The sequence below is a fragment of the Balaenoptera physalus genome (genome assembly GCF_965194825.1).
Source record: "Balaenoptera physalus genome assembly, chromosome: 20".
In the NCBI taxonomy this organism is placed as follows: domain Eukaryota; kingdom Metazoa; phylum Chordata; class Mammalia; order Artiodactyla; family Balaenopteridae; genus Balaenoptera; species Balaenoptera physalus.
The window spans coordinates 20,635,911-20,660,932 of NC_138901.1; the positions used below are offsets into that span (position 1 = coordinate 20,635,911).

Here is a 25,022-nt window from a genome sequence, read left to right on the forward strand (position 1 = left end):
ACAACTGAACACAATGAAAACTGTTTAAGGGCAGTCTGTATTATAATGGAAAAAACAGCTGCCTCAGTGCTAGCATCTGTCAATAAAGCTTTTCACGTTGGGAGCTGAGAGCCCGGCTGTGCCCAACTAAATCAGTGCTCTCTCATCCCCATCCACCCTGTAGATCCAGTGCCTTGAGAGCGACAACTTACCGATTTCACTCGGTGACCAATGCCCATGATGAGTTTTCCTTCCTTCTTCATCTTGTTCACAAACTCCATGGGGATGATGCCACTGTCAAAGGCCTTGCTGAACATCTTGGCTGCTGCATCCAGGGCACCCCCAAACCGGTCGCCCTATAGGAGAAGCCAGCCCATGTCGCCCCAAGCTGTCAGAGTCTCCTTCAGCTTCGCAGGCCAATCCGGCGTGCCCCGAACAGCCCCCAGCACGGGGTGTCACACTCCACGGCTCCCTCTACAACCCCGCTGCAGCCAAGCGGCATGATGCTAAAGCCTGGTGTCCCTGCTGTTTACCTCCCAGGATGACAGACAGTACTCACGATGGTGAGCAGTCCCGAGGTGAGGCTGGAAACCAGGTCCTTCCCGGCCCGAGCACAGATGATGGTGTTGTGAGCCCCAGAGACGGCTGGCCCGTGATCAGCCGTCACCATGAGGCACATCTCAATGAACTGGCAGGAGTACTTGGGCAACCTGGAGGAGGGCGTAAAGGAGTAAAGGGGAGAGGACGGGAGAGCTGGAACAAAGGCAAGAGGCTGAACAGGAGATACGCTGACAAGGCCACGGTCCTCCTGTCTCCCGTCTCCTTGAACAAGTCACTCAAACTCAAGAAGGGCAGCAACCTCCCAATCCAGACCTAATACTATCTTAAAACTCCAAGGCAGAACCTTCTGATTCCTGAGTGGCTCTGGATGTTGCCGAGATCAAATACTGCTTTTGGAATTGAGGTTAGCAAGCAGGGTTTGAAATCTCTTCTTTAGGCAGTTTTCAGCCTGAGTTGCTGTGACAGGATGTGACCTTTTTTGTGGTTACTACTCTCGCCGTGCCAGACAGAGAGGAGGTGAGATCCCTGTCCCTTTCACAGTGCATAGCAATCAACCTCCCAGCTGATGATTAAGAACAAAGTCTGGGGAATTCCCTGGCGGTCCAGTGGTTAGGACTCCATGCTTTCACTGCCGAGGGCACGGGTTCAATCCCTGCTTGGGGAACTAAGATCCCGCAAGCCGTGCGGCGCAGTCAAAAAAAACCCCCAAAATCAAGATCCCACATGCTGAGCGGTGCAGCCAAAAAAATCCCGAAAAACAAAAAAAACAAACAAAAACCAAAGTCTGGAGCCGTGGGGACGCAAGAGCACACACAGTGAAACCTGCTCGGGTGTTACAACCCTTGAACTTTTCCCAGGAAGGGTCCAAAGCAGGACCAAGACCTGTCTCTCTTCAGGTGAGGCCAGGACACAAACCAAGACTTCCCCCTGGCTTTCTGCCCAGAGCCACTCCGAGCCAGGGCTCTGTGAACATGTACTCATTGGCCTCCTTGCTCAACTGTCAGTCCCAGGGGAGGGCTCAGCTTGGGAGCTGCAGAGAAAACCAGTTTTTTTCTCCATGCAGGCTGATGAGACACAAATTTACAGAGGACACAATACAAGGTACTTCTAACTGTGCCGGTTCAGCAACTCCAGCAGGCCTGCACTCCTTAAGCTACTGGACGCCTCTAGACCTCCTTTGCTAACCCCTACCTTTCTCTCAAGAGGCCTGCATTCAACTCTGGCCCATTTCTTTAAAAGTTCCCATGGGAAAGGGGCTGATCCAAGATCCCTGATGAGGTCATTGCTTTCTACTGCTCTTGGTTAAGGCTGGCCTTTCTGTCCTTGGAAGACTTAGGAACAGCCTTTATCTCTTTTCTCTGACCTTTCAATTGATCTGTGGCCATAAAGAGTGGCCCTGGACATGGTCCCCAAGGCTGCCCACCCCCACTCCCTTGTCAGGGGAAGAAAATTAACTCTGGGTCACAGGGCCCTACCATCTTCTGCCCTCCACGCCTCACCTTTTCTGGAACCAGAGGAGGCCGAGGACCCCGCCGATGCCCATCTCCTCCTTGAAGACCTCAGTGATGGGCATGCCCGCGTAGATGAGCTCCTGTCCTCGCTCATCACAGATGCTGGTCATGAACGAGGCAGGTTTGCGGATCAAGCCCAGCTCCTGAGCACAGATGGGGGCAGAGGCAAGCAGGGCTGTGGTGACCACAGAGATTTTCCCACAACGGCCCCACTGTCTGTGCCCAGAACCAGTGTCCCAGGCAGGTCTTAAATTCTGGCGGCCAAGCAACAGCCCTCAAAGTCCTCCCAAGAAGGAAGCGCAAAAGCCCTTTTATTAGATCATGTGGGGCGTAGAAAATAGGAGCAATCATGCCATGGCACCCACTCAGCCTGGGCACTGTTGCTGGTCTTTACCAAGCGTTTGCGGGCCCGGGCAGTTCGCTAAGCTGTTGAAATCCAGGGGTTCATTTTAACCTCACAAACAGAGTAACCAGCCCCAGGTCGCCTGGCTAAGAAACGGAAGAATGAATCCAAAGGGACAATTTTTAAAATACTCTACACACAGCTACCAGTCCCCCAGCGAAATGTAACGAGGCACATGGCTGGGAAAATGGAGAATCCCCTCAACACGTCCTTTCCCTGGGGGAGGGGACCGAGCTCCTGAATCCTCTGTTTCCAGAGTTGGGGCACAACAGGGGTAGCAACAGCTAACTCTGTCCAAGCCCATTTCTTCAATTATCCCTTGTGAACTTAAGAAATGCTTTTAAGTTATGTTTTAATTACAGAAGCAACATGAATACATCCTCCTTTTAAAAAATCCACACTAGAACAGCTAAAATCATGTTGCCTTTGACCTCCACCCCATCTTGGTTTTCTGCCTTCGTGTTTGTTAGTTTAGAGGACATCTTTCTGGACCTTTCTTTCTCCACTTTTATTTACACGCAAAGACACGTGGAGAAGAGACAGCGGTGTTTTGCGTGCCTACATTTTTCATAATCATAATATAAATAGTGTCCTATAATGTGCTGGTCACTCAATGAATCTGAGCTCTACACATGTCAGTACATATGTAGATCTAGTTCATTCCTTTAACTACTGTAGAGTATCCCCTCATATGACAATCCTACAGGTTGGCCATTCCCCCACTGATGACCATCAACTAGAAAAATATTCTTGAACAAGTGTGTACACGCAAGCATTTCCTTGAAGGAGCTTTCCAGACTTGGAACCGCTGGGCCATAAGGTAGGAGCGCTGTTAAATTGGATTGACATTACCCAACTGCCTTTCACAAAGGCTGTGTCAATACCACTCTCACCACCAATGAATCAATGTAGCAGCCTCCTCACACCCATACAATGTATCAGAAAACTGGTTTTTTTTTTCTCTTTGCTGACCTGTAGAGCAAAATTGGTGTCACAGTTTCTACTTTGGTTTCTTTTATAAAGAGTGAAGTTGAACATCTCTTTATGTTGAAAGAACATCTCCTATCCATTTTTCTAATGGGTATTGGTCTTTTAAAAACTGATTTTCTAGGGACTTCCCTGGTGGCGCAGTGGTTAAGAATCCACCTGTCAACGCAGGGGACACGGGTTCGATCCCTGGTCCAGGAAGATCCCACATGCCGCAGAGCAAGTAAGCCCGTGTGCCACAACTACTAAGCCTGTGCTCTAGAGCCCGCGAGCCACAACTACTGAGCCTGCGCTCTAGAGCCCGCAAGCCACAACTACTGAGCCCGTGTGCCACAACTACTGAAGCCCATGTGCCACAACTACTGAAGCCCGTGTGCCTAGAGCCTGCGCTCCAAAAGAGAAGCCACCGCAATGAGAAGCTCGCGCACCACAACGAAGAGTAGCCCCCGCTCGCCACAACTAGAGAAAGCCTGCGTGCAGCAACAAAGACCCAACGCAGCCAAAAATAAGTAAATAAATTTATAAATTATTAAAAAGAAATTGATTTCTAAGAGTTCTTGTATATAAGAAAATTCGCTCTTTATCTATGCCCCCGCCTTAGACAAGTAGCCTGAAATCTCTTAGCAGGTGCAAACAGCTCTAGAGGACATTGTCTGTCCCCAGCCCCTGTTCCCAGGTCAGGCCACACAGCTGTGGGAGATACACGCCGCACCTTGCCCTCCTGGGCCCTGCATTTGTTTCACCTGCTGGTCAAAAGGGGCCACCTCACAAGCTCCAGCGCACCTTGCCCACACAGTCAGGGACACACGTGGCACCTACCCTGGCCCAAGAGTAGTCCATGGGCACCGTCGGGGGCGGCACCTCCTGAGCAGGTATGATGACCCCTCTGGCCACGAGATCCTCGTACACGGACCTGGGAGGCAGGGGAAGGGGAGGAGAAAAGACATCCATGTGGATTTTATTCTTCTGGGCTCTTCTAAGCCATCCCACGAACTCTCCTCCCTCTTACCCCAGAGTTTCCCAGCTCTGTATCCCCTCCTGTCAGCAGTTACGAAAACAGGTTCTAGCCAAGGCCTGCCCCACCGTCTCTGAATGGGGCTTTAGAGAAGGCTGAGAATCTGGAAGCCATGGAAGGCCAGACGGAAGGAACGGGAAGAGACAATAGCTTATCCAGCAGCTCTTTATCAACTGGTTTGAGATGACATTTTCTAATGTTTCTATGCCCTTCTCTCACTTATGGCCCGCCAACTAGGTAGGCTCAGAAATGTTTTAACACCAGTCTGAACGGCGCGTAACTGCTGCTTCTAGAAACAAAACAAAATGAAAGCCAAAAAGAAAGGATTTTGCACCATCCGTAGAGCTGCCTTAGACACCTGAGAGGGTCCAGGCATATCAGACACCTATATTTTGGAGAGGGTGCTGTCTTCGGGAGGGAATGGGAAAGGGACAGGGAGGTGGCGTCCTCCACCAGCTCCACGTACTGGATGATCTCTCCAAGCTCATCGAAGCTCCGGGGCACAAACACTCCGGCCTCCTTCAAAGCCTGGTTTTTGGCTACTGCAGTTTCAGAAGCCTGGTTGGCACAAGCTCCAGCATGACCGAACTGTACCTGGAAGGCAAAGGAGAACAGCTTTACCAGGCCCCTTAATCCCCCGAAAGAGAGGACAAAGGCTCCTGGGACCATCGGCACTGATTACAGGCCGGACCCCACTCAGTGCTCTATGTGAATCACTTCAAGCCTCCAGAAGGCTCACTAAATAGGCACGATGGCTGACTCTCATTCACAGGTGAGAACCTGAGGCACCAAGCAGTTCAAGAGCTTACTCAAGGTCACACAGCTGGCGCACTACAGCCAGGACACCAAGCCTGGCGCCCAACTCCGCAAACACCTTCATGTGGCTTCCCGTGGGGCACTTGTCGGGGTGGCGGGTGGGGAGACAGAGAATAGCCGTTAGTTTCGAGCAACTGTGAGAAGTTACAAACTGCCAGCCTTAGCTAAGCTGAGCTCACAGGCGGGATCGGACTGTCCTGCGCATACTTTGTATAAAGGATGTACCCTTATTAAGCAAAACAGAACACCAGAAGATATCATTAAAAATACAAATGGGACTTCCCTGGTGGCGCAGTGGTTACGAATCCACCTGCCAATGCAGGGGACATGGGTTTGAGTCCCGGTCCGGGAAGATCCCACAGGCCGCGGAGCAACTGAGCCCGTGAGCCACAACTACTGAGCCTGAGCTCTAGAGCCCGTGCGCCTAGTGCCCGTGCTCGGCAACAGGAGAAGCCACCGCCATGAAGAGTAGCCCCCGCTCGCCGCAACTAGAGAAAGCCCGAACGCAGCAACAAGGACCCAAGGCAGCCAAAAATAAGTAAATAAATTAATTAAAAACAACAACAACGGGTTTCCCTGGTGGCGCAGTGGTTGAGAATCTGCCTGCCAATGCAGGGGACACGGGTTCGAGCCCTGGTCTGGGAAGATCCCACATGCCGCAGAGCAACTAACCCCGTGTGCCACAACTACTGAGCCTGCGCGTCTGGAGCCTGTGCTCCGCAACAAGAGAGGCCGCGATAGTGAGAGGCCCGCGCACCGCGATGAAGAGTGGCCCCCGCTTGCTGCAACTGGAGAAAGCCCTCGCACAGAAACTAAGACCCAACACAGCCATAAATAAATAAATAAAGTGCACAATTCAATGGTTTTTTTAAAAAAAAACAACAAATTTCCAGCTTCTTTTAAAAAGTCAGATTTTGCACCATTTGGCCTGTATTCCCACTTAGCAATAATCACAGGGAGCCAATTAGCTATTGCCCCTTTCCACCTGAGCATGAACTAAGATTAAACTATAAAGTCAATAGAATATGGAGGGGTAGTAACTGGTTGCAATCAGAAGAGCTAAGTGTTACCTGTGTCTCTGATTAAGCAACAAGGAAAAGGAATTAACCTAATGAAACGTGGTATAAAACCCTGATTAGGGCAGGTGATGTGGGTAATCATAACAATACCTTCCCTGTTTAAATAACACTGTGTCCAGACACTTTTCTAAGAGCTTTACAAATGTCATCATTCAGTAGCTACGACTGTTTCCTCTCAACAAGGAAATGGAAGCACAGAGGAGTAAAGTAACTTGCCCGAGGTCACACAGGTAGTATGTGGTAGCACTTGAACCAGGCAACGTGGCCTCTCACTGTGCTCTTTACCACGACATATAACAAAAGGGGCTGAAGTGTTGAAAAGGTTAGGAGCCGCTGCTCCAGTTAGCGGGGCTTGAAGACACATGCTTCCAAGTGGGTTCCCAATGCCTTCTTTGTAGGATTTAATCTGCGTGGGTGGATGGGGTGGGAAGGAGGTTCTGCATTCACATACACTTAGAGAACACTGTGTCCAAGGAAGTTAAGCCAGTGTAACTCAGATTTCTCAAAGCTAACACCAAAGCTTTTAGAAGGGAGAGAGATGATATCGCATGCTCATAATTTATAGAAGCTTCCCGTTGTCTTTGTTTTGAGGACCACTGCTACAGGACCAGTGTTTTGTGCAGATGCCACCTTACCACTGTCCCCTTGTCTCTACTCCCATCCCCCAGTTCTCAGTTCAGTTTCCCCGAGGCACTGAACTGAGGATATTGTGTTGTATACCTATCTCACCTGCTCTATAGGGCAGAAAGCTCTGCAAGGTCATATGACCTGTTCAAGAAATCAAAAAGCACTTATTCGCTGGGCTGTCAAGGTACTATTCTACATTTGTATATCCTTGAAACTACACAAAGAAAGCTGTTAAAAAAAAACGAATCAAAAAGCAAAAGCAAAACACCTTGAGGACCTGCCCTACCCAGGGGGCGATGATGAGCACCTGGCCAGACACAGAAGAGCAGGGTCCCTGCCCTCTCGGAGGTGTTCTCGGCACAGTGGGAGGGGGGAGGTGGGGGGCTCTTGCAAAGCAGAGCTGGTGAAGAGAAAGCCTGGAGGGAAGGGAGGAATTATTTTTGGCTGTTGCGGTGGAGGGGAGAGCAGCCGTGAAGAAAGAGAATCAGGAAGCGCTTCACGGAACAGGTGTGTTGAAGAATGGACGTGAGTATTCGCTAAGACCTGTATGTGGCAGACCTTTACAATTACCTTCTTATGCAAGTCACGCCACAACCCCGAATCATCCCCTTTTTACCGCTCAGGAAACTGAGGTACGGAGAGGCTAAACGACGTGCCCCAGTCACACAGATCCACCAAGAGCTGATTCTCGAGCCTGTGAGAGTGGAGCTCAGCCCTGGAGGATGGGCAGGATTCCGTGACCCGCTCCCTCCCGTTTCACTTACTTAGAGAACAGATACACATAACACAGTTCATAGTTACACCAGATGGATCCTACGATAAGCATTTATCGCACCCTGCCCCTTCTCAGAGTCAACATAACTTGCACTCTATGTCGACATCTCAAAATCCACCTCATTCTTCTCCTGCCTGGTTTCCAATTACACGGCCGTGCCATGAGGACACAGTCCCCTCCCGACCAGCGTTTAGGGTGTTTCCTTCTCTTGCCATCGCAACACTGCAGTGAGTATCCTTGTACACATACCTTGAAATATTTTTGCACGCAGACCCACAGAGTAAATTTGCAGGAATGGAACTGCTGGTTCAAAAGAGAGGTGCATTTTACAACCGGACAAATACTGCCACTTGGAGGTGGGCAGGACTCTGACGGGGAAAGGCAAGCAATCCAGGGCGAAAGGAGAGGGTGACAGGCTGACTCGAAGAACTGAGGGTTTAAGCGTAGGGATTATCATTGCTGCAGGAATCCCTGATGGCCAAGTTTTGTTTCATATACACACAGCACAGGTCAAGGCCTTACACTCAGAGCCTGCTCAGCTACTGATGAACTGATGGGTGACAGGTGGTTGTTTCCTCGGTTTCATCCTCACCGGGTGGGCCATCTTCGAGACAGAGGATTGTCTAAGCTGGACTACAGGGGCTGAGGTCTGGCCGATCCCCACCCAGCGGGAGTCCGACAGCTCAGAGCTTTTCTATCTAACATCCACTACAGGCTGTACTTACTTCTGCCCCCAGGCACTGTCACAGGCATCCGGTCATGTTAACACATCCAGAGGTTTTCTTCTACAGCCTCTCCCCGCGCCCACCACTGCCCTCCCCAGTTCTGAGCCTCGGGTGTGTCCTCTCCCTCCCAAGCCTCCCTCTCGCTCAGCAAACTCCTCCTTATTCCTTAAGGAGCAGTTCGTCTTCTCCATGAAGCCACCTCAACTCCTCCAGGCAGTAAATTGCTCCTACTCTGAGAAGGGACTCAGAGCCTTGTTCTGGCCTTAATCTGGCTATGAGTTTGTCTCTTCCAACTGGATTTTAGCTTCTAGAGAGCAGGGCCCCAGCTGGACCTTGCAGGAACCAAGCAGGTAATAAACGGTTATCGAAGAAACCAGCTGCTTCAAAAGATGACCACACGGCTCCCCTCAGACGCCCCCTCTCTCGGCCTCCCTGCCCAGCAGGGATCTGTCCCGGCTGTACCTCGGAGGAGAACATGGTGGCACAGGTCCCGATGCACCAGGAGACCACGGGCTTGGTGATGCGGCCCTCCTTGATGCCCCGGCAGATCTTATATTCCTCCGTGCCCCCTATCTGCCAGGGAACAGGGAACAAGAAAAAGCCCCCAAGTCAGTGGAACCCATTCTGAGTTGCACCTAGAGCAGCAACGCAGCAGGAAATCTGTGCCAAATCAGGTAGGGGCCAGGGTCATCAGGTGTCCCGAGTTAGAACTTGGCTAGAAAATGAGGGGACATGGGCTTTGGCCTGGAAGATCGAGTTTGGATGCAAGGAAGAATTTTTAAAGGGCAGTGGGTATCCTCGGAGAGTCCCCGGAACTCCCCTTTCCTGATCTAAGGGTATGAGAGAATTTAGGACCAGACCTGATCAGGGGCACAAGTAAGAGAGGCTCTTTGACTCCAGCTATCCACTGCCCACCAGGGACAGACTGGGGCCAGCCAGTGAAAGCTTCTCCTCTGCTGGCACTAAAATATCTTGTGCCACCGAGAGGCAAGAACTTCTCTCCTAGGAACAAACACGGCAGTGTTAACAGTGACAGCCTCTAAGCCCCAGTGTCTAGGGAGTAGGATTACCAGGGACTGTCACTTTCAGTTATAGATAACCAAAATGCATGAATTTTTTTAAAAACTGAAATCATCATTACTTTTATAATCAGAAAAAAATTTTTTTTACTTTAATAATCAACTAACCTTTTTTTTAAAAATTGAAGTATAGCTGATTTACAATGTTGTGTCAATCTCTGCTGTAAAACCGTTTTTAAAAGATAACTCACCTCTCCAAGAACCACAATCATTTTGACTCCTGGGGTGTCCTGGTAACGCAGCACATGATCCATGAACGTTGAGCCGGGGTACCTGGTGAGAGCAGGGAGGCTGTTCAGGATCCGGAGACTCGGTGAGGTGAGGTGTGCGTACAGGTGTGGGAAGCACACCTGTACTAAGAACACTGCGGGGTTTTTTGTGGGTGTGGATGCCCAGTGAGGGTCCAGAGATGCCTTAGGAATAATGGGGGAGGGGGAGGTAGTAAATGGGGCACAAGGGAAGGGAAGGAAGAGGAACTAGTAAGCCCGGAGAAGTTCATACGGCAGTAAGAGATGCCTCGAGAGCACATGTGGGGTGATTGTAAAATATGTCCACAAGTTCTTTTAAAAAGGTGGAAACTCATGCCTCTCCTCCTGAATTTGGGTAGAGTTTAATGATTAGCTTCTAATGAACAAAATATGGAGGAAGTCATCTGTGACATTGACTTCCAAGGCGGGGTTATAAAAAAAATAGCTTCTGTCCAGCACTCTCCCCTGAATCGCTCGCTCTAGGGGAAGCCAGCCGCCGAGTCTTGAGGACTCTCAGCAGCCTGTACAGAAGCCCGCAGACAAGAACCACCTGCCAGCCACGTGGACGGGCCACCTCCAGCGTGCCACATCTGACCACCTCAACAGACAGCCCACCTGCCAGAACCGCCCAACTGAGCCCTGAACCCTAACGCACAAGAACCATGAGGATACACGTTTATTGTTGTTTGAAGCCACTCTGTTTTGGGGTGATTTTTTTAAAACACAGCAAAAGATAATTAATACAACGTACCAAGCTATATCCTAGGCGATTGCTAGAAGGTCTGTGTATAGGCCAAAATATTTTTTTAAATTTTCTACTGTCACATGAGTTTGCAGAAGAGTTGTTGAAGGCCAAGTAGGCTTAAGATCGACAAGGTCCTTGTAGATCTTCGAGTGCTTCTGATACGCTCAGCAGCATTTAAATCCCAAGAGGACAGTACGACTGGCAGCACTGCCCAGACTCGGCTGACCCAGAGCCTTTTGTCAGGCAGCACCTGGCGACTAGGGGTCCCAAGGCCACCTCCCTGAAGACCTCGGCGAGTCCCTTCTCACGCAGTTGCTCCATTTGAAATGACTTGGGAGAGCCAGGAAGACTGACAAGGTGACTCACTCTCCCAACAGCTTTTGGTTTCTGAGCCGAACAGCGGCAGTAGTAACAGCAGTAGTAACAGTAAACAGTAATGGCTAACATTTATTATGGTAATAAGTACCAGGCATTGCTCTAAGACATTACTCAATTGATGACCTACTGATTACTGTTGCTACTAACAAAAATAATGAGGACGCTATTTGTGAAATAGTAAGAAATACGTCTATGTCTCTGCTCCCAGTTCCTGACACGGAGCTCTGAAAACACGTGTAATCTCCTGAGTGACCAGGGGTGCTAGGAGCACCTTTTGTTCTGATATTTGGTCTTTGACACCGGTTCCTGACACAGCCCTCCTAAAAACTTTGTAATTTCCTTAGTCATGGGGGTGATAGGAGTGTGTTTTGTTCTCACGAGGCAACCCTTGGAGGGCTCCTGCGGTGTGTTCACCAGAGAAGCCACGGAAGCTCCACGCTCCCAACATGCCTTGCCCTTTGCACCTCTTCCATCTGGTTGTTCCTGAGTTGCGTCCTTTTATAATAACCCGGTAAGCTAGTGAGCAAACTCTTCCTGAGTTCTGTGGGCCCTTCTAGCAAATTATCGAACTTGAGGAGGGGGTCATGGGCACCTCCGACTTATAGCCGGTGGTCAGAAGTACCAGAGGGCTGGACTTGTGACTGACATATGAAGTTGGGGGCACTCCTGTGGGACTGAGCCCCGAACCTGTGGGACCTGACGCTATGATGCTATCTCAAGGTAGAGTGTCAGAATTGAACTGAATTGTAAGACCTCCAGTTGGTGTCTGCAGAGAATCAGAGAACTGCTTGGTGTGGGAAAATCTGGCCACATTTGTGGCCAGAAGTGTGAGTACGGTAGTGAGTAAAGGAACAGTTTTTCCTTTCACTCTTATTAACCACAACTAGCACTGAGTACTAACTAAGCACCAGGCCCTGTGTTAGTCTCATTTAATCCTCCAACAACCCCAGGAGGTAGGGACTATGACTTTACCCGTTTGCTACGTAAGGTTGATGGAGGTCTAGGGAGGGTTGGTAACCTGCCCAGGATTGCCCCCCCGCGCCCCCCCAAACAGGGAAACTGGGATTTGAACCCCCTGGGGTCTGATTTCAGAATGAGCCCTGCTAAGCACTGCACTCTGCTGCCACCCTCCGGCCACAACTCAGACAACAAATAGAATTACCCCCCAAAGCCCAAACACCTTTTAAAACACCTTTCTGTGTTTTTTTTTCTGTATTTTCTGATCTTATGCTCATGTTGGTCCTGAGACAGAGAAGAGATGACCCATTTTATGGACTTAAGCAACATCCCTATGTGCCTGGAACTCAGCGGCGGGCGGCGAGCAGAGATAGAGGACCTAGCGCCCTGTCCCTCAGCTGATCACCTGTCCCCGCCGATGGCCACGCCCTCGTAGACGCCATCCGTGGTCCGAGAGATGATATTGTTGAGCTCGTTGGACATGCCGCCCGAACGCGAGACATAGGCCACGCTGCCGGGGCGGTACAGCTTGGAGGCCAGGATGTTGTCCAGCATCCCGCCGGTGTTCCCAATCTTAAAGCACCCGGGCTTGATGCCACCAACCTGCAGGGACGGAAACCGCGGTCAGGGAGGAGGGCGGGCTGATTGACCATAGAGCTCGGGATTACCTGCCCAGCCCACCCTGGCCAGCACCTGAATGTCAGGTTTCCTGCTGAGGAAGACTCTCTTCTCCCCATCAAGAGACATCACACAGAAAAAAGGGAGCCTTATTGGTAAAACGTGGCTTACGACTGCAGATTTGGAGGTGTATACTCAGGGTTAGGTCGCTTCTTTTGCTCCAAAAGGGCAACAGCACCCAGTAAAGGTGTCTGATGCAAGTGTGCACCTCTGCTCAAGATCACCCTCTGCCTCCAAGATGAAAGGTTCCTTGCTTAGCTCAAAAATCTTACACTTGAGGACACGGGGAGGGGGAATGGTAAGCTGGGACGAAGTGAGAGAGTGGCATGGACATATATACACTACCAAATGTAAAACAGATAGCTAGTGGGAAGCAGCCGCATAGCACAGGGAGATCAGCTCGGTGTTTTGTGACCACCTAGAGGGGTGGGTTAGGGAGGATGGAAGGGAGATACAAGAGGGAGGGGATATGGGGATATATGTATACATACAGCTGATTCACTTTGTGATACAGCAGAAACTAACACGCCATTGTAAAGCAATTATACTCCAATAAAGATGTTAAAAAAAAAATTCTTAGCTTCAGCCAAATTTTTAACGCAACAACTAAGTAAAAACAAACAACAAAACCAAAAAACATTCACGGGGCAATTTTTTCTTATGTAAAGGCCTTTGGGTCAAAAATAAGGCCCCTAGGTAGATTCTTCTTTGGTTTACAGTTGAAGGAATAATCAAAGACCATGCTATGGTTGTCTGAGGGTGGACACTTAAAGAAATCTTGTTAGCCCCTCGAAACTGTAAAGGTGATATGGTCTGTGGAGAGAGTCCTTTAAAAAATTAACTGGAAACGGACAGGGAATTCCCTTGCGGTCCAGTGGTTAGGACCCAGCACTTCCACTGCCGGGGCCTGGGCTCAACCCCTGGTTGGGGAACTAGGATTCTGTAGGCCACGCGGTGCAGCCAGAAAAAAAAAATTAACTGGAAATGGACAGACTGACTTTCAACAGGTACTCTCTCAATCTTTTCAAACTAGATGGGAGACAGTAGAGTCAGCAATGAGCTTCCTGCGGGCCCAGAAGTGGAAGGGATGCTCACAGTGGCAGGTCCAATGATGGTCACTCCCTTCTGCTCCGCCTTCTTGATCAGCTTCCTCGTGAGGGCCTCGGGGATGCCTTCAGCTATGATGGCGATGGTCCGGATCTAGAGCACGAGGACAGTCCCTTCCCGTTATCATTTCACCACTTGAGATGTCGAGGCAGCGACCACTCCAGAACCCATCTCCCAGGCCCCCTTCCAGGAGTAATGATAACAATATGCACCCCCTTCTTCCCACAGGCCTCTGTTCCTACCCTGATCATTCAACCCTCCCCCCAGAGAGAGGCACCCAAAACTGCGCTCCATTGGTTAACACCACAGTGAGTCAGTAACCAAGTGGGAACAAATGTTTCTGAAAACTTGCTGTAGTCAAAACTGTTATATTCTCACCTATCCAAAAACTCATGAGACTCAGTCCCACCTGTTTCCCACCTGTCCAGGTGCCGGATCATAAAGCAGCTATCTAGGGCTATCCCTGCTGTGCCCTCTGAGGCTCTGACTGTGCATCCCCACAGGACAAAACCTTGATAGAAACAAGCTGCTTCCACACTTGGACCAGAGAGTGGGCTGAGGGAGAAGCCAGAGGGGGTGGTGGGGGGTGGTGGGGGGTGGCGGGAAAGATCCAAGGCAAACTTTTTCTATAAAGGGCCAGATAGTGTTTTGGGGTTTGTTGGTCATGTGGTCTCTGTGGTAACGACTAAATTTTGCCTCTGCAGCATAAAAGCAGCCATGGACAATGTGTAAATGAGTGAGCATGGCTGTGTTCCAATAAAACTTTATTTACAACAGGCAGGGGGCTGGGTTTGGCCTTTGCACTGTAGTTCACCAACCTCTGTTCTAAACTAGAAAAGCCGCTCATTTTTAGCAAGTGTGTTTTCTTTTTTGCTTCATCTAGATAGCAAAACAAGTTTACTCCAGTCATAAACTGAAGTAAGCCAGTCTGGGATCAGACAATAATTTTGAACAGAAAAATCAATATCTTAATCTCTAAAGGCTCTTACAAATCAGTAACAAAAAAGATAAACACCTCAACAGGAAAAAAGCAGGTGAGGCCATGTCATAGAATGCAAATGGCCAATACATAGTTTCAGAAGCTCATCTTAGTTAATAATCAAAGATATGCAAATTAAATAGAATGCCTATCATTTTGTCAAGTATATACGTTCTCTACGTCCAAGCGTTCAGTGTTGGCAAGGGTACAGAGAAACAGGCATTCTCAAACTAGTGATGGGAGTTTACGTCCCCATTTCTGGACTTTCCTGGAGGGCACCTGGGCAGGATGGATCAAAGGCTTTCAAATCTGCACATTCTGATGCAGCAGTTTGACTTCGAGACATGAACGCTGGGGAAACAAGGACGTATGCTCATCATGAGACTGGAAAAAGCAAAAATGATGTTGCTGGTAAGTACTGATGTGGAAAGAGTCACTGAAGGATTATAAAACAGACACAGCGTTATTCCATTTGTTCAAACCCAGAAAAAGGTGTGAATAAGGATGTACTCAAAGGTCAGCAACCATATTTCTGGCAAATGAGACTTGAGGTATTGACCCTCTTCTTCTTACTATCAGCATTTAATTCTTTTCTATAATAAACATGTTAACAATTTTACAATAAGCAAAAAAAGTGCTTTTGATCCTGTTTTGAAAGCCAATCTCAGCACAGAGAGGACCTGGTGGAGGCAGACGACCCCGGTCTGACTCTTTGCCAGCCCGGGTAAGCAGCCCACCTACCCTTGGCGACTACCTTGCCTCCTGAAGATCAGGTCTCCAACCACTATCCCCCAAATCACTGGCCAGTCCCGAATCCCAAGGCCTTTGTCGCAGCGGACACCATTCAGGGTGCCCCTGCCTCCCGCCCCGGGGCGCAGTGAGCTACCTGTGCGTGATTCATGGTCTCGATGGTGCTGTCATAGGCCGAGCGCAGGGAGGCAAAGCTGATCAGCACATCCACCTCCGGGTGCTTCTTCATGGCATCAGCCATGTTCTTGAAGACGGGGATCAGGATCTCCTTGTGACCCCAGTAAAACTTCTGTTTGTGGTCCCCGCTGTGAGGAAGGCAGAGGAGGGGTCAGTACACTCTTAACCTGCCAGGGCTCGGGAGGGGCTTCACCCGGAAGGCGGAAAGGCAGGGTCTGCCTTCAAAGAGTTTAGTCTGTGGGGGAAAAGGATCCCCCAGGAACATCAACCGCCCCCGTCTGGGGTGGGCAGATGCTTCTCGGGCAAAGGGGACAATCCAGGGCTTGCCCAGCTCTGTGCTGCTGCTGGAGGAGATGGGATGAGGACATCCCACTCGGCGGCCGCGTCCAGCCTCCCTGCCATGCGCAACTCACGTGAAAGGGTAGACCATGGCAGCCACCGAGGGCTCGTCGCGGGAGCAGACGTAGTCAAAGTCCAGCATGCCCTGCACGGCCCGGGTCTGCATGCCCCACACGATAGTCTTGGTATGGCGGCTGAAGAGGGTGGCGCTCTTTCCTGGGGGGGCAGAGACACAGCGAGTACATCCAGAACACACCCCCCCGGGGGCTGCCTGCCAGACCCCTCCAAGCCCCACGTCCCACGAGGGCGACGCGTCAAAACTGCAAAGGAATGTCAAGAAGATGGAACTCTGAGAACATGGGGGGAAGAGGCGCCTAGATTTCTTCTGGAAAGAGGTGGCAGAGAGTGCAAAATGAACTGAGAGGACCTGCCTGGCTGGCAAAGGACTCAGCAGTGAACAGACAGCAGAATTCCTACAGGACCTGCTCAACTTCACAGGAAAGGTGTGTATATGCAAATGAGGGCTTGATCAATTATTTTTAAAGTCACCAGAAAAAAATGTTAAGCTCTCCCAATTTGGGTGACCGAAAGACTTTTTTTTTTTAAACTTTTTTTTTTTTCGGGGGGCGTGGGCATGCGGGATCTTAGTTCCCCAACCAGGGATTGAACCTGTGCCCCCTGCAGTGGAAGCATGGAGTCGTTTTGTTTTGTTTTTGTTTCTTTTAAATTTAATTTTATTTATTTGTTATACAGCAGGTTCTTATTAGTTATCTATTTTATACATATTAGTGTATACATGTCAATCCCAATCTCGCAATTCATCCCACCACCACCCCCCCACCACTTTCCCCCCTTGGTGTCCATACGTTTGTTCTCTATATCTGTGTCTCTATTTCTGCCCTGCAAACTGGTTCATCTGTACCATTTTTCTAGGTTCCACATATATGCGTTAATATACGATATTTGTTTTTCTCTTTCTGACTTAGGAAGCATGGAGTCTTGACCACTGGACCACCAGGGAAGTCCCTTGGACTTTTTAAAATTAAAGTATAGTTGATTTACAATGTTGTATTAATTTCTGCTGTACAGCAAAGTGGCTCAGTTATACATATATATATTCTTTTGTATATTCTTTTCCACTATGGTTTATAAAAGGACACTGAATATAGTTCCCTGTGCTATGCAGTAGGACCTTGTTGTCTACCACAAGACTTCAAACAGCTCCCCAACAATCCTTATCACCTGTGAATTTGGACATAAGCCAGCTCGGGACAGGATTTGAATCCTCTTGATTCTAGGTCAGCGTAGGTCCAATGAAGACGTCTGCTGTAGCCTTATCCTAACAGAGCTTCCACCTGACCTTCTCCCCACAGCCTCCTCCCAGGTGGCTCTTTCCTGCTCAGAACAATGCTCTTGGACAGCCCGGCAGGAAAGGGGCGGAAAGGGGCGTCAGGAAAGGGGTGAGGGGAACAACAAGAGCTGGTGGAAGTGCATTCCTGAGCTGTCACCCCAGACAGGCAGGTCACCTGACCCTCCTACTTTCTGCTGGAGAAAAGTAGCTCACAGGGGAGGTTCTCAGCTCCCCCAAGGAAAATAATGCAGAGAGCTCAGGGGCATTGGTATTAATTAACCTACTGTACTAGCACAGGTTGGCTAAAAGAGACCAGTTTCCCAAGGCATGTAAGATTCTCATCCCTACGCAGGCTTGCCTCTTCCATCACAGCCATAAGCTTCTCACTACAGAAGGCTCCTGATGGTGCAAACACCCGGGATTTACCGTGCCCTGGACCCATCTGGGTTCCAACGAGACATGAGATAACAGAACAAGGGAGGCCACCTAATCCAGTTCCCTCACTTTCCAGCCCCAGAAAACTGAAGGCCAGAGCTGCCAAATGACGAAGATTGTAGGTCATCTAGCATCAGAGCCAGGATTCTGTCCTAACCTGAGATGCAGCTCAACTGTGCAACTGAGGAGGGATATAAAGCCAGCACCGCCCCACCACTCCCCATCCTCGGGGAACCCACACCCCCAAGAGTCAGCATGCGCGCATGTGCACATACACCCGTCTGTCCACCGGAGAGGCTACAGAAATCAGGACAAGGCCTGGAATCTCTACGAACCCACCCGCACTTCCAGCTCGAAAGGGGGCAGAACTGGAGCTCTCAGAGCACAGAGAAGGCAAAGCTGAAGGTGGCGATCCTCAGCCCAGCGGCAGCACAGATGGAGGCCCCAGAGAGAACCTGTGCTCCGGGGCTAAGCCCCCACCAGGCGCCTCCACTGGCTCTGCTGTCCTGGCCCAATCTACCCTCCCTTCCTGATCCACCGCCCTCCTTCCTCTCCCACGTCTCAGCACCGCTCAGGACAGTGACTAAACCCCACCTCCACCCTCCACAGCCAAGAGCTCTCTCACTGACAGTCTGCCCCCGTTCCTTCTGTCCTTCTGCGCAGGGCTCAGCCTCAGGTCCGGTCTTTTAGGTAACAGTGGATGCTGCCAGAGGTAGGGGAGGAAGGGCTACTTGACCTTGCCTAGTTACCCCTTTCCTCTTCTTAGCAAGGAGTCAGAGGTCATCATTACGAAACCCCCCTTCACCAGAAACTCCCCTTCCCCAGAGCGGGGGATCTCTCACAGCTGTCAATGTCAAAAAGGTAAATGGAGGCCCTGACACTTTGAACTGATTCACTTATTCACCTCAATGAACCTATTCACCTTGGTCAATAGATGAATGTATACAGTGTGTGTGAACACACACAGAAAATGTCCCTGCTAAACAGTGACCTCACACACCAGACAAAGCCCAGTCCCTCCGCCAGATTTACTGCACACCCTTCCGGGTCTCTCCCTCTCCTTCTCCATTCTCTCTTCCAACCAAATCCCAGAGAAATCTAAACTTGTCCCTGGTGCTGGGAGTCTGGGATGAAGTCGGCGGTGGTGAGGCTGAGGTGGGAAAAGAAAACGAGGAAATCACGGGATGTAGATGAAAATCAGGTGGTCAGTGGCTCCCCCCTCCTGGCCCGCTGGCTCTGCCACTCCCTCTTCAGTTTCCATGGCTCCCTCTTTCCCCGGAGGACCCTCCCTCCTCGGCTCCACCCCACTCTCCAAGGCTGTGGGCCTGGCTCTTGCCCCTCCTGCGCTCTCCACCCCCTCCCACGTATGGAGTCACAGCCCCACGGCAAGGAGAGCGGGGGCGTGAAATAAGCAGGGGTGGGAAAGAAGGGAGAGCGAAGACTAGGACTTGGGGCAGGCCACACCAAGGCAGGGACAGAAAGTATACCAGACAACACTGCAACCCACCGGGGACGGGGAGACAAAGCACACTGTAAGACTGTAACCCACTAACAAGCCACACGCGGAGCTGGGGGCATCCTACCTTGCGGGGATCTTGGACCTGGGACTGAATCTGTCAAAGAAAATGACCAAGGCAACTGAGTGACCCGCTGATGGCTGGAGGCTTTGGAGGCAGCGGGTGGGAACAGGGAGGGGTCCATGGACAAGCCTTGCAGGGCTGCTGCGCTCACCGTCTCTTGTCTATTCACAACAGACAGGAGCAAGGCCAACAGAAGACAGACCCCCGATCAGCAGAGTGGAGGCAAGAAGGGGAGAAGGAGCACAGAGCGCAGAGAGGAGCAAAAGCACCAAGGCTTGGAGGGTGTGCTGAACACCAAAGGCCCAGGCCCTCCAGAGGGACAGCAGGCCCGGTCCCACCCTCTCAACCTGTTTTGTCCCCATGAAGCACAATGAGATGATTAGGCCGAGGGATTGGACCTGTCATTCTGTGCTGTGGACAAAGCTGCCGGTTTGGGGACTGCAGGGCGGCAGCTTCTAATCTTGAGTGCCTGGAGCCAGCGTCACTATTTCACAAGATGCCTTAAGCACGCTCTGTCCGTCCCAGGAAGAGGTCGCACAGGCCATGTCAGCCCAGTGGTAACTAACACAGGTTACCTAGTGCTGGTCGCAAGGGCTGGCTGGCAGGGATCGTGTCTCTGATTAATCACAGGAGGGAGAGACGAGCAGGCAAAGCACAGACGGGCTGGTAGACAATGTGTGCCCCGGCGGTGGGCTCACCGGAAGGGAATGTCCTGGTAAGAGCCCCAGGATGGCTGGGGGCGTGGGCGCGGGAGTTCTCTGCCATCCTGAGCTTTGGGCTCTCGCCGTCCACTCAGGAGGAGAGTCTGAGGGACCCTGCCCCCACCTGGTATTTCTGTACCCCCGTCTCCTCCGCAGCCTCCCTGCCCAGCTCACACACCCCACAGAAGGGGGCGAAGGGGAAGACAATGGGGAGTGGGGTGACCCAGGCGCAGCGTGGGCCCTCAGCACCAGGAGAGCCCACGGGGAAGGCTCCAGCCACCACTCCCTCGTGTCTGTTCCCATCCCACGCACCATGCCCAAAAGCAAAGCCCAAACCGCTTTCCATCCACCTCTGCTGGCCCAGCGGGGCCCAGGAAGGGAAGGGGGACAGGAGGGTCCTGCAACTGCTGGGAGTTACCTAGTGGCATGGCGGGCTTGGCCTTCTTTGCAGGTGCCACCTCATCCGCCCTGGACTCAGAAAAAGACGCCGTCCTGCTGGGGGCTGGAGTCTGGGGGGACGAGGAGAGAGAAACAGTCGCAGGGAACAGCTGGGAAAAAAGCTACTGGTCATTAAGGCCCCAGAGAACTCAGGTAACGAGAACTATGCACAGCTCTGTTCCCTACAAGCTGCTTCCAAAAGAACTATTTAACAACCCTCTGAGACAGGAATTAGTGTTGTCCCCAAGCTACAGGTGAGCAAACAGGTTCTTGGCAATACCCACCAAGGTCCCTCCCTTGACCTCAGGTCTGATGAAAAAATCCCTGGTCTTTCCATTACACTACCTTGATAGGGCAGAAAAAACTGGCAGAGACACAGAAACCAAGCACATACTACCTTCTCCCCATACCTCCCCAACGCCCCCAAAAAGCTGGGGACTGTGCCCAGGATGGGATGGGATATGAGGGGCAACAAAGATGACTCTGCAGGCTTTACGGCAGAGGAAGACTGGCACCCACCGACGTGCTCCCGCTGGCGTTGAGGAGGAAGTTTGCAGTGTGGGCCGCTGTGGGCGGCTGATTGGGGATGGGCCGGTGGCCCAGGGCCATGCCCACAATGGCCGTCATGTGAGTCTCGGTGCCAAAGACATGGATGGGGATCCCAGTGGTCTTCCCTGCGAGGGACGGAAAAGCATCCATGGGTCAAGTCTCCTAATAAGGGCCTTGCAAGGAAGGCCACGTGACTCTGGCAAGGCCCCTTTAGAGCCCGCCCGATGTCTGGCGCATTCTGTGCAAGACCAATCATCCCAGGAGAAGTTGGTGGTCATTATCTTCGCCACCAAACAAAACTTTGTAAAGGTTACCTGCCAATAAGAGCAAGAAACAGCTTCACAGACACTCTCCAGTGACCACAGGCATCATGAGAGCCTGCGCTCCTCCCGTTGCCCGGCTCTCCAACCCCCTCCAGACTCGTCGCCCGTGGCCACCACACTGCAGCCACCCAGGCCCGGCCTCTGTTCCTGAACAGCCGGGCTCCTTCCCCAGGGCTCTGGCCCTGTTCCTTCCTCTGCATGGAGCTGTCACCTGGCTGTCACTCAGCTCAGCTCAAGTGCCACCTCCTGGGAAAGGCCTTCCCTGACCTCGACAATTGCTCCCCTCCGCACCACCCTGCCTGTAGGTCCCCACCAAACAGCCTCTTGTTCCAGCCGCTGTTTACTTGTTCACTGTCCCGTGAGTTTAACGTCCCAGGCATGACTGAGTAACGTTCACTGTGCCGTTCCGAGGGCTACGTCCATGGCAGGTCCACGGTTTTAGGTGAAAACTAGGACTTGGTACCACTTCAAGTGATCTAGGTGGGTTAGTGTTTGCCATGGATAGCAGATTTGGGAAAACGGGAAGGTGGAAAGGTTCTGCCTCTCCAGTTAGAGGGCGTGATCTCCGAGCAGGAGCGTCTCATATCCTCCTCACCCTCACCCCCCGCCCCACACATAACTGCTCTTAGCGACGGGGCTGCGCTTCACTCAAGACCAAAGCTGCTGGTTCTGTCAGGTCAACTCAGGGAGACCTAACCTTAGTCCTCCCTGACGTGACGTGGTCCCCAAGTTCTTGACGGCTCTGAGTCTGAGGTCTTAGGAGCCTGCAGGAGACGTCCAAAATGCAGAAGGAAGAAAGGAAACCAAAATGGACCCACACCCTCTCTGCCCTCAGCTCAGCGAGGGGCAACTCCCTCCGGTTCTATCAATTACCAGACCCCTCCCTCCATCCAGGCCACCAGCGGTCGGGGTCTGGACACTTACCACTGTCTCCCTCCCCCGCGCCCCAGTTCAGGCCACCACTCTGTCCTGGAGGCTGCGGCAGCCTCCTAGGTGGTCCCCCTGCTTCGACCTGGCTGCCCTCTGGTCTTGTCTCCACCCAGCAGCCTAAACAACCTTCTCAAACCTAAGTCAAATGGTGTCACTCCTCTGCTCAGTCTTCCAGCAGCTGCCAGGGTCACAGCCAAGTGCCCACGGGACCTGTTCTAGCCCCGCGCATATCTGCTCCCTCGGCCTCTGTCTCCATCCCCGGACTCCCTGCCTTCGCTCTCCCGACCCCAGTCCCTCAGCCCGCCCAGCTGGTCCTACCCCAGGGCCTTGGGACTTGCCCTTTCCTCGGCAGACAGTCACCACTGACTGCTCCCTCCTCCAGGTCTCTGCTCAAATGCCATCTTTCTGGTCAAGTGTTCTCTGATTGCCTCATTTAAAACTGCCCTGTCCCCTCCCACAGATGCTAGATGCACAGATGTCCCCCCCTTGCCCCTGCTCGTCTTCCTTCATGCCACCTGACGCTGCGGTCACTGTCCTCAACTGCACGAGAGCTTGCTGCCTGTCATCTGTTGCGTGTGGCTGTGACCCCAGGGTTCAGCACGGGGCCCGGCACACAGCAGGCCTTCCACAATTATTTGCTAAACGAACAGCTGAATGAAAATGCCTTCCTGCTCATTCTGAATTTAGGTTTCGGTCAGGCGCTCTGTGTCAGGAGGGCACAGAACAGCAGCAGAAGCAGGCTGCACCTCCAGAGGCGGGTGGGAGGGCACGGAGGCGCTGGAAGACTGACTCTTTCAGGAATCCCGAGGAGGCATGACACTCAGGGTGGGAGAGACAGAAAACGTTCCCCATCTTACCGACTTCTCCCATCACCCGTAAGCCCTCCTGGTAGTTGGGGCCACCTCTTCGGACAAAGATCGTGACCTCATGCTCCTTCAGGGGGCCCTGGTAATCTCGAATCGCTCTCACGATGCCCTGGAAGCAGCAAGGGACAACAGACATGTGACTAGAATGAACGCAGCCATAAAGCAAGCATTTATAACCATGGGAAACAAATGTCCCAGGGTGTAGATTACAAGGGCTGCTGGGAGTTCCCTGGTGGTCCAGTGGTTAGGATTCAGCGCCTTCACTGCCGCGGCCCAGGTTCAATCCCTGGTCGAGGAACTGAGATTCCACAAGCCACGCGGCACAGCCCGAACAAAACAAAACGAGAAAACCAGGGTGGCTTCTCACAAAGCACAGCAGGCCCTGGCACTCAAGAATTTTACACGTATTGCACACACAAGCAACCCAAAGGCCCAGGACAAGCAACCACTGTTAATGGTGCTGAGGTGAGAACACGGGGCACCCAGCGGTGACACCCCTCGATGCGCGGGGTGCTGGGCCTCCAATGCCAGTGGGGCTTTGCTGGTCTCTCTTACCCCATCTGTAGCCGTTCTTGTTCTCTTATTGCAATTTTGGGGGAAACTCTATACCGAGGTCCTATGCAAGAGTTGTCAGGGTGATCAGGACATAGTCTACTTAAATGTCAAAGTCCTACAAAAGCTTCTTCAAGTGATTTGGGGGAAAAGCATTGCAATGGGTGTCAACTTTGGTAACGTGGAAGCAGGTACCGGTGTGGACCAGTTTTGTCTCTCCAGATGGAAGGCAAGTCTACTGAGTCTAAGTTCTGTCGTTCATGGCATTTCATGGGAAACTCTACACACAGTTCCTGATCCAGACGTAACCGCCCTTATCGACGGCACTGCCTTTATTACAGGCTGCTCGGAAGTTACAACAAAGCTGTCGAGATTCACCTGTGTCAGATTTGTTTGTTGAATCAGGTCCAATTAGGGACCTGTTTTAGGCAGGACTGGCGAGGCCTGGTCCCCTCCTGGTCCCCTACTTCTCGAGAGCTCAGACTTTCAAGACTGACATTTATTTATGCATTATTTTCAAAGTTTATGTGGAACTACCAGATGGAAGACACTCTTTTGAAGGGCTTCAGTGAGCACCTGACAGGATGGGATAAGTGGCCTCCTGAGGCGGCCACCTTGAAGGGGAGGAGTCTCGAGACACATTAGCTGTCATCCTTCTTGACCGGCAGTCACACTTTCTTTAAACTGGGGCCCACGCCCCTGACCTGTGCACAGGGACCCAGGCTGACGGGCCTCTGGCTGGATGAGCAGGAGCCCCAGGGCATCAGACACTTCCTCATGCCAACCTTTTGGAGAAGGGGCAGATGATTGGGAAGCAAAACACTAGGAGGTGCAGAGAACCCAGAATCTTTCAATGGAGTGTTGGAAATGAGATCAGTCAAGCCAGTTTTTGAAGAATTGGTCCTGAAAGGGGGGAAGGCAGAAATTCCCCTTCTCCCCACACTTCAGATGGGAGAATTATGGCCCAGCGAGGGTCGGCTGCTTGCCCAGATCCAGATCCATCCCAGTGTCTTGTGCATCCCTAGGTCAAAAGCCCCTCCCCGGACTGGGTAATTCATGGGAACCTGCTTCTGTCTCAAACCTACTTGCCCAGAAACTTCCCTTCCCCGCTCCCAACCCACCCACGTTCCCCTGCAGCTGGTTACCTTGAATGTGGCGGCCACATTGGTGAAGTTGGCGATGCTGCCTCCGATAATGAGGATCTTGCCTGGGTTTGGAGCAAGAGAAGTCAAAAAAGGGTTAGAAAGGTAGACTTGGGCGTCATACCGGAAATCCAACTGAGGGAGTGCTCTCTCCCGAGTGAGCGTCCCCCGGCTGTTAGGAGATACCAGTGCAGAGGCCGGGGGAGCAAGCTGGTCTCTCCTGATGCCCGTTCAGTGTCA

General features: G+C 51.6%; 1 protein-coding gene across 2 annotated transcripts in view; it reads right to left on the bottom strand.

The window, feature by feature from the left end:
- The window catches only part of ACLY (ATP citrate lyase), a 42,803-nt gene that overhangs the window by 4,261 nt on the left and 13,520 nt on the right, over positions 1-25,022 (bottom strand). Inside the window, exons 10-25 of one of the 2 annotated variants that reach the window (XM_082440960.1) lie at positions 24,786-24,847; positions 23,080-23,197; positions 20,940-21,094; positions 20,401-20,491; positions 19,285-19,314; positions 15,990-16,131; positions 15,536-15,704; positions 13,659-13,763; positions 12,292-12,488; positions 9,749-9,830; positions 8,941-9,051; positions 4,923-5,050; positions 4,261-4,354; positions 2,040-2,194; positions 539-689; positions 192-335 (exon numbers count right to left, since the gene is read on the bottom strand). In XM_082440960.1, coding sequence (XP_082297086.1) covers positions 192-335; positions 539-689; positions 2,040-2,194; positions 4,261-4,354; positions 4,923-5,050; positions 8,941-9,051; positions 9,749-9,830; positions 12,292-12,488; positions 13,659-13,763; positions 15,536-15,704; positions 15,990-16,131; positions 19,285-19,314; positions 20,401-20,491; positions 20,940-21,094; positions 23,080-23,197; positions 24,786-24,847 — 1,934 coding nt within the window. The remainder of the gene's footprint in view (positions 1-191; positions 336-538; positions 690-2,039; positions 2,195-4,260; positions 4,355-4,922; positions 5,051-8,940; positions 9,052-9,748; positions 9,831-12,291; positions 12,489-13,658; positions 13,764-15,535; positions 15,705-15,989; positions 16,132-19,284; positions 19,315-20,400; positions 20,492-20,939; positions 21,095-23,079; positions 23,198-24,785; positions 24,848-25,022) is intronic. The other variant, XM_082440961.1, reaches the window with a different exon arrangement.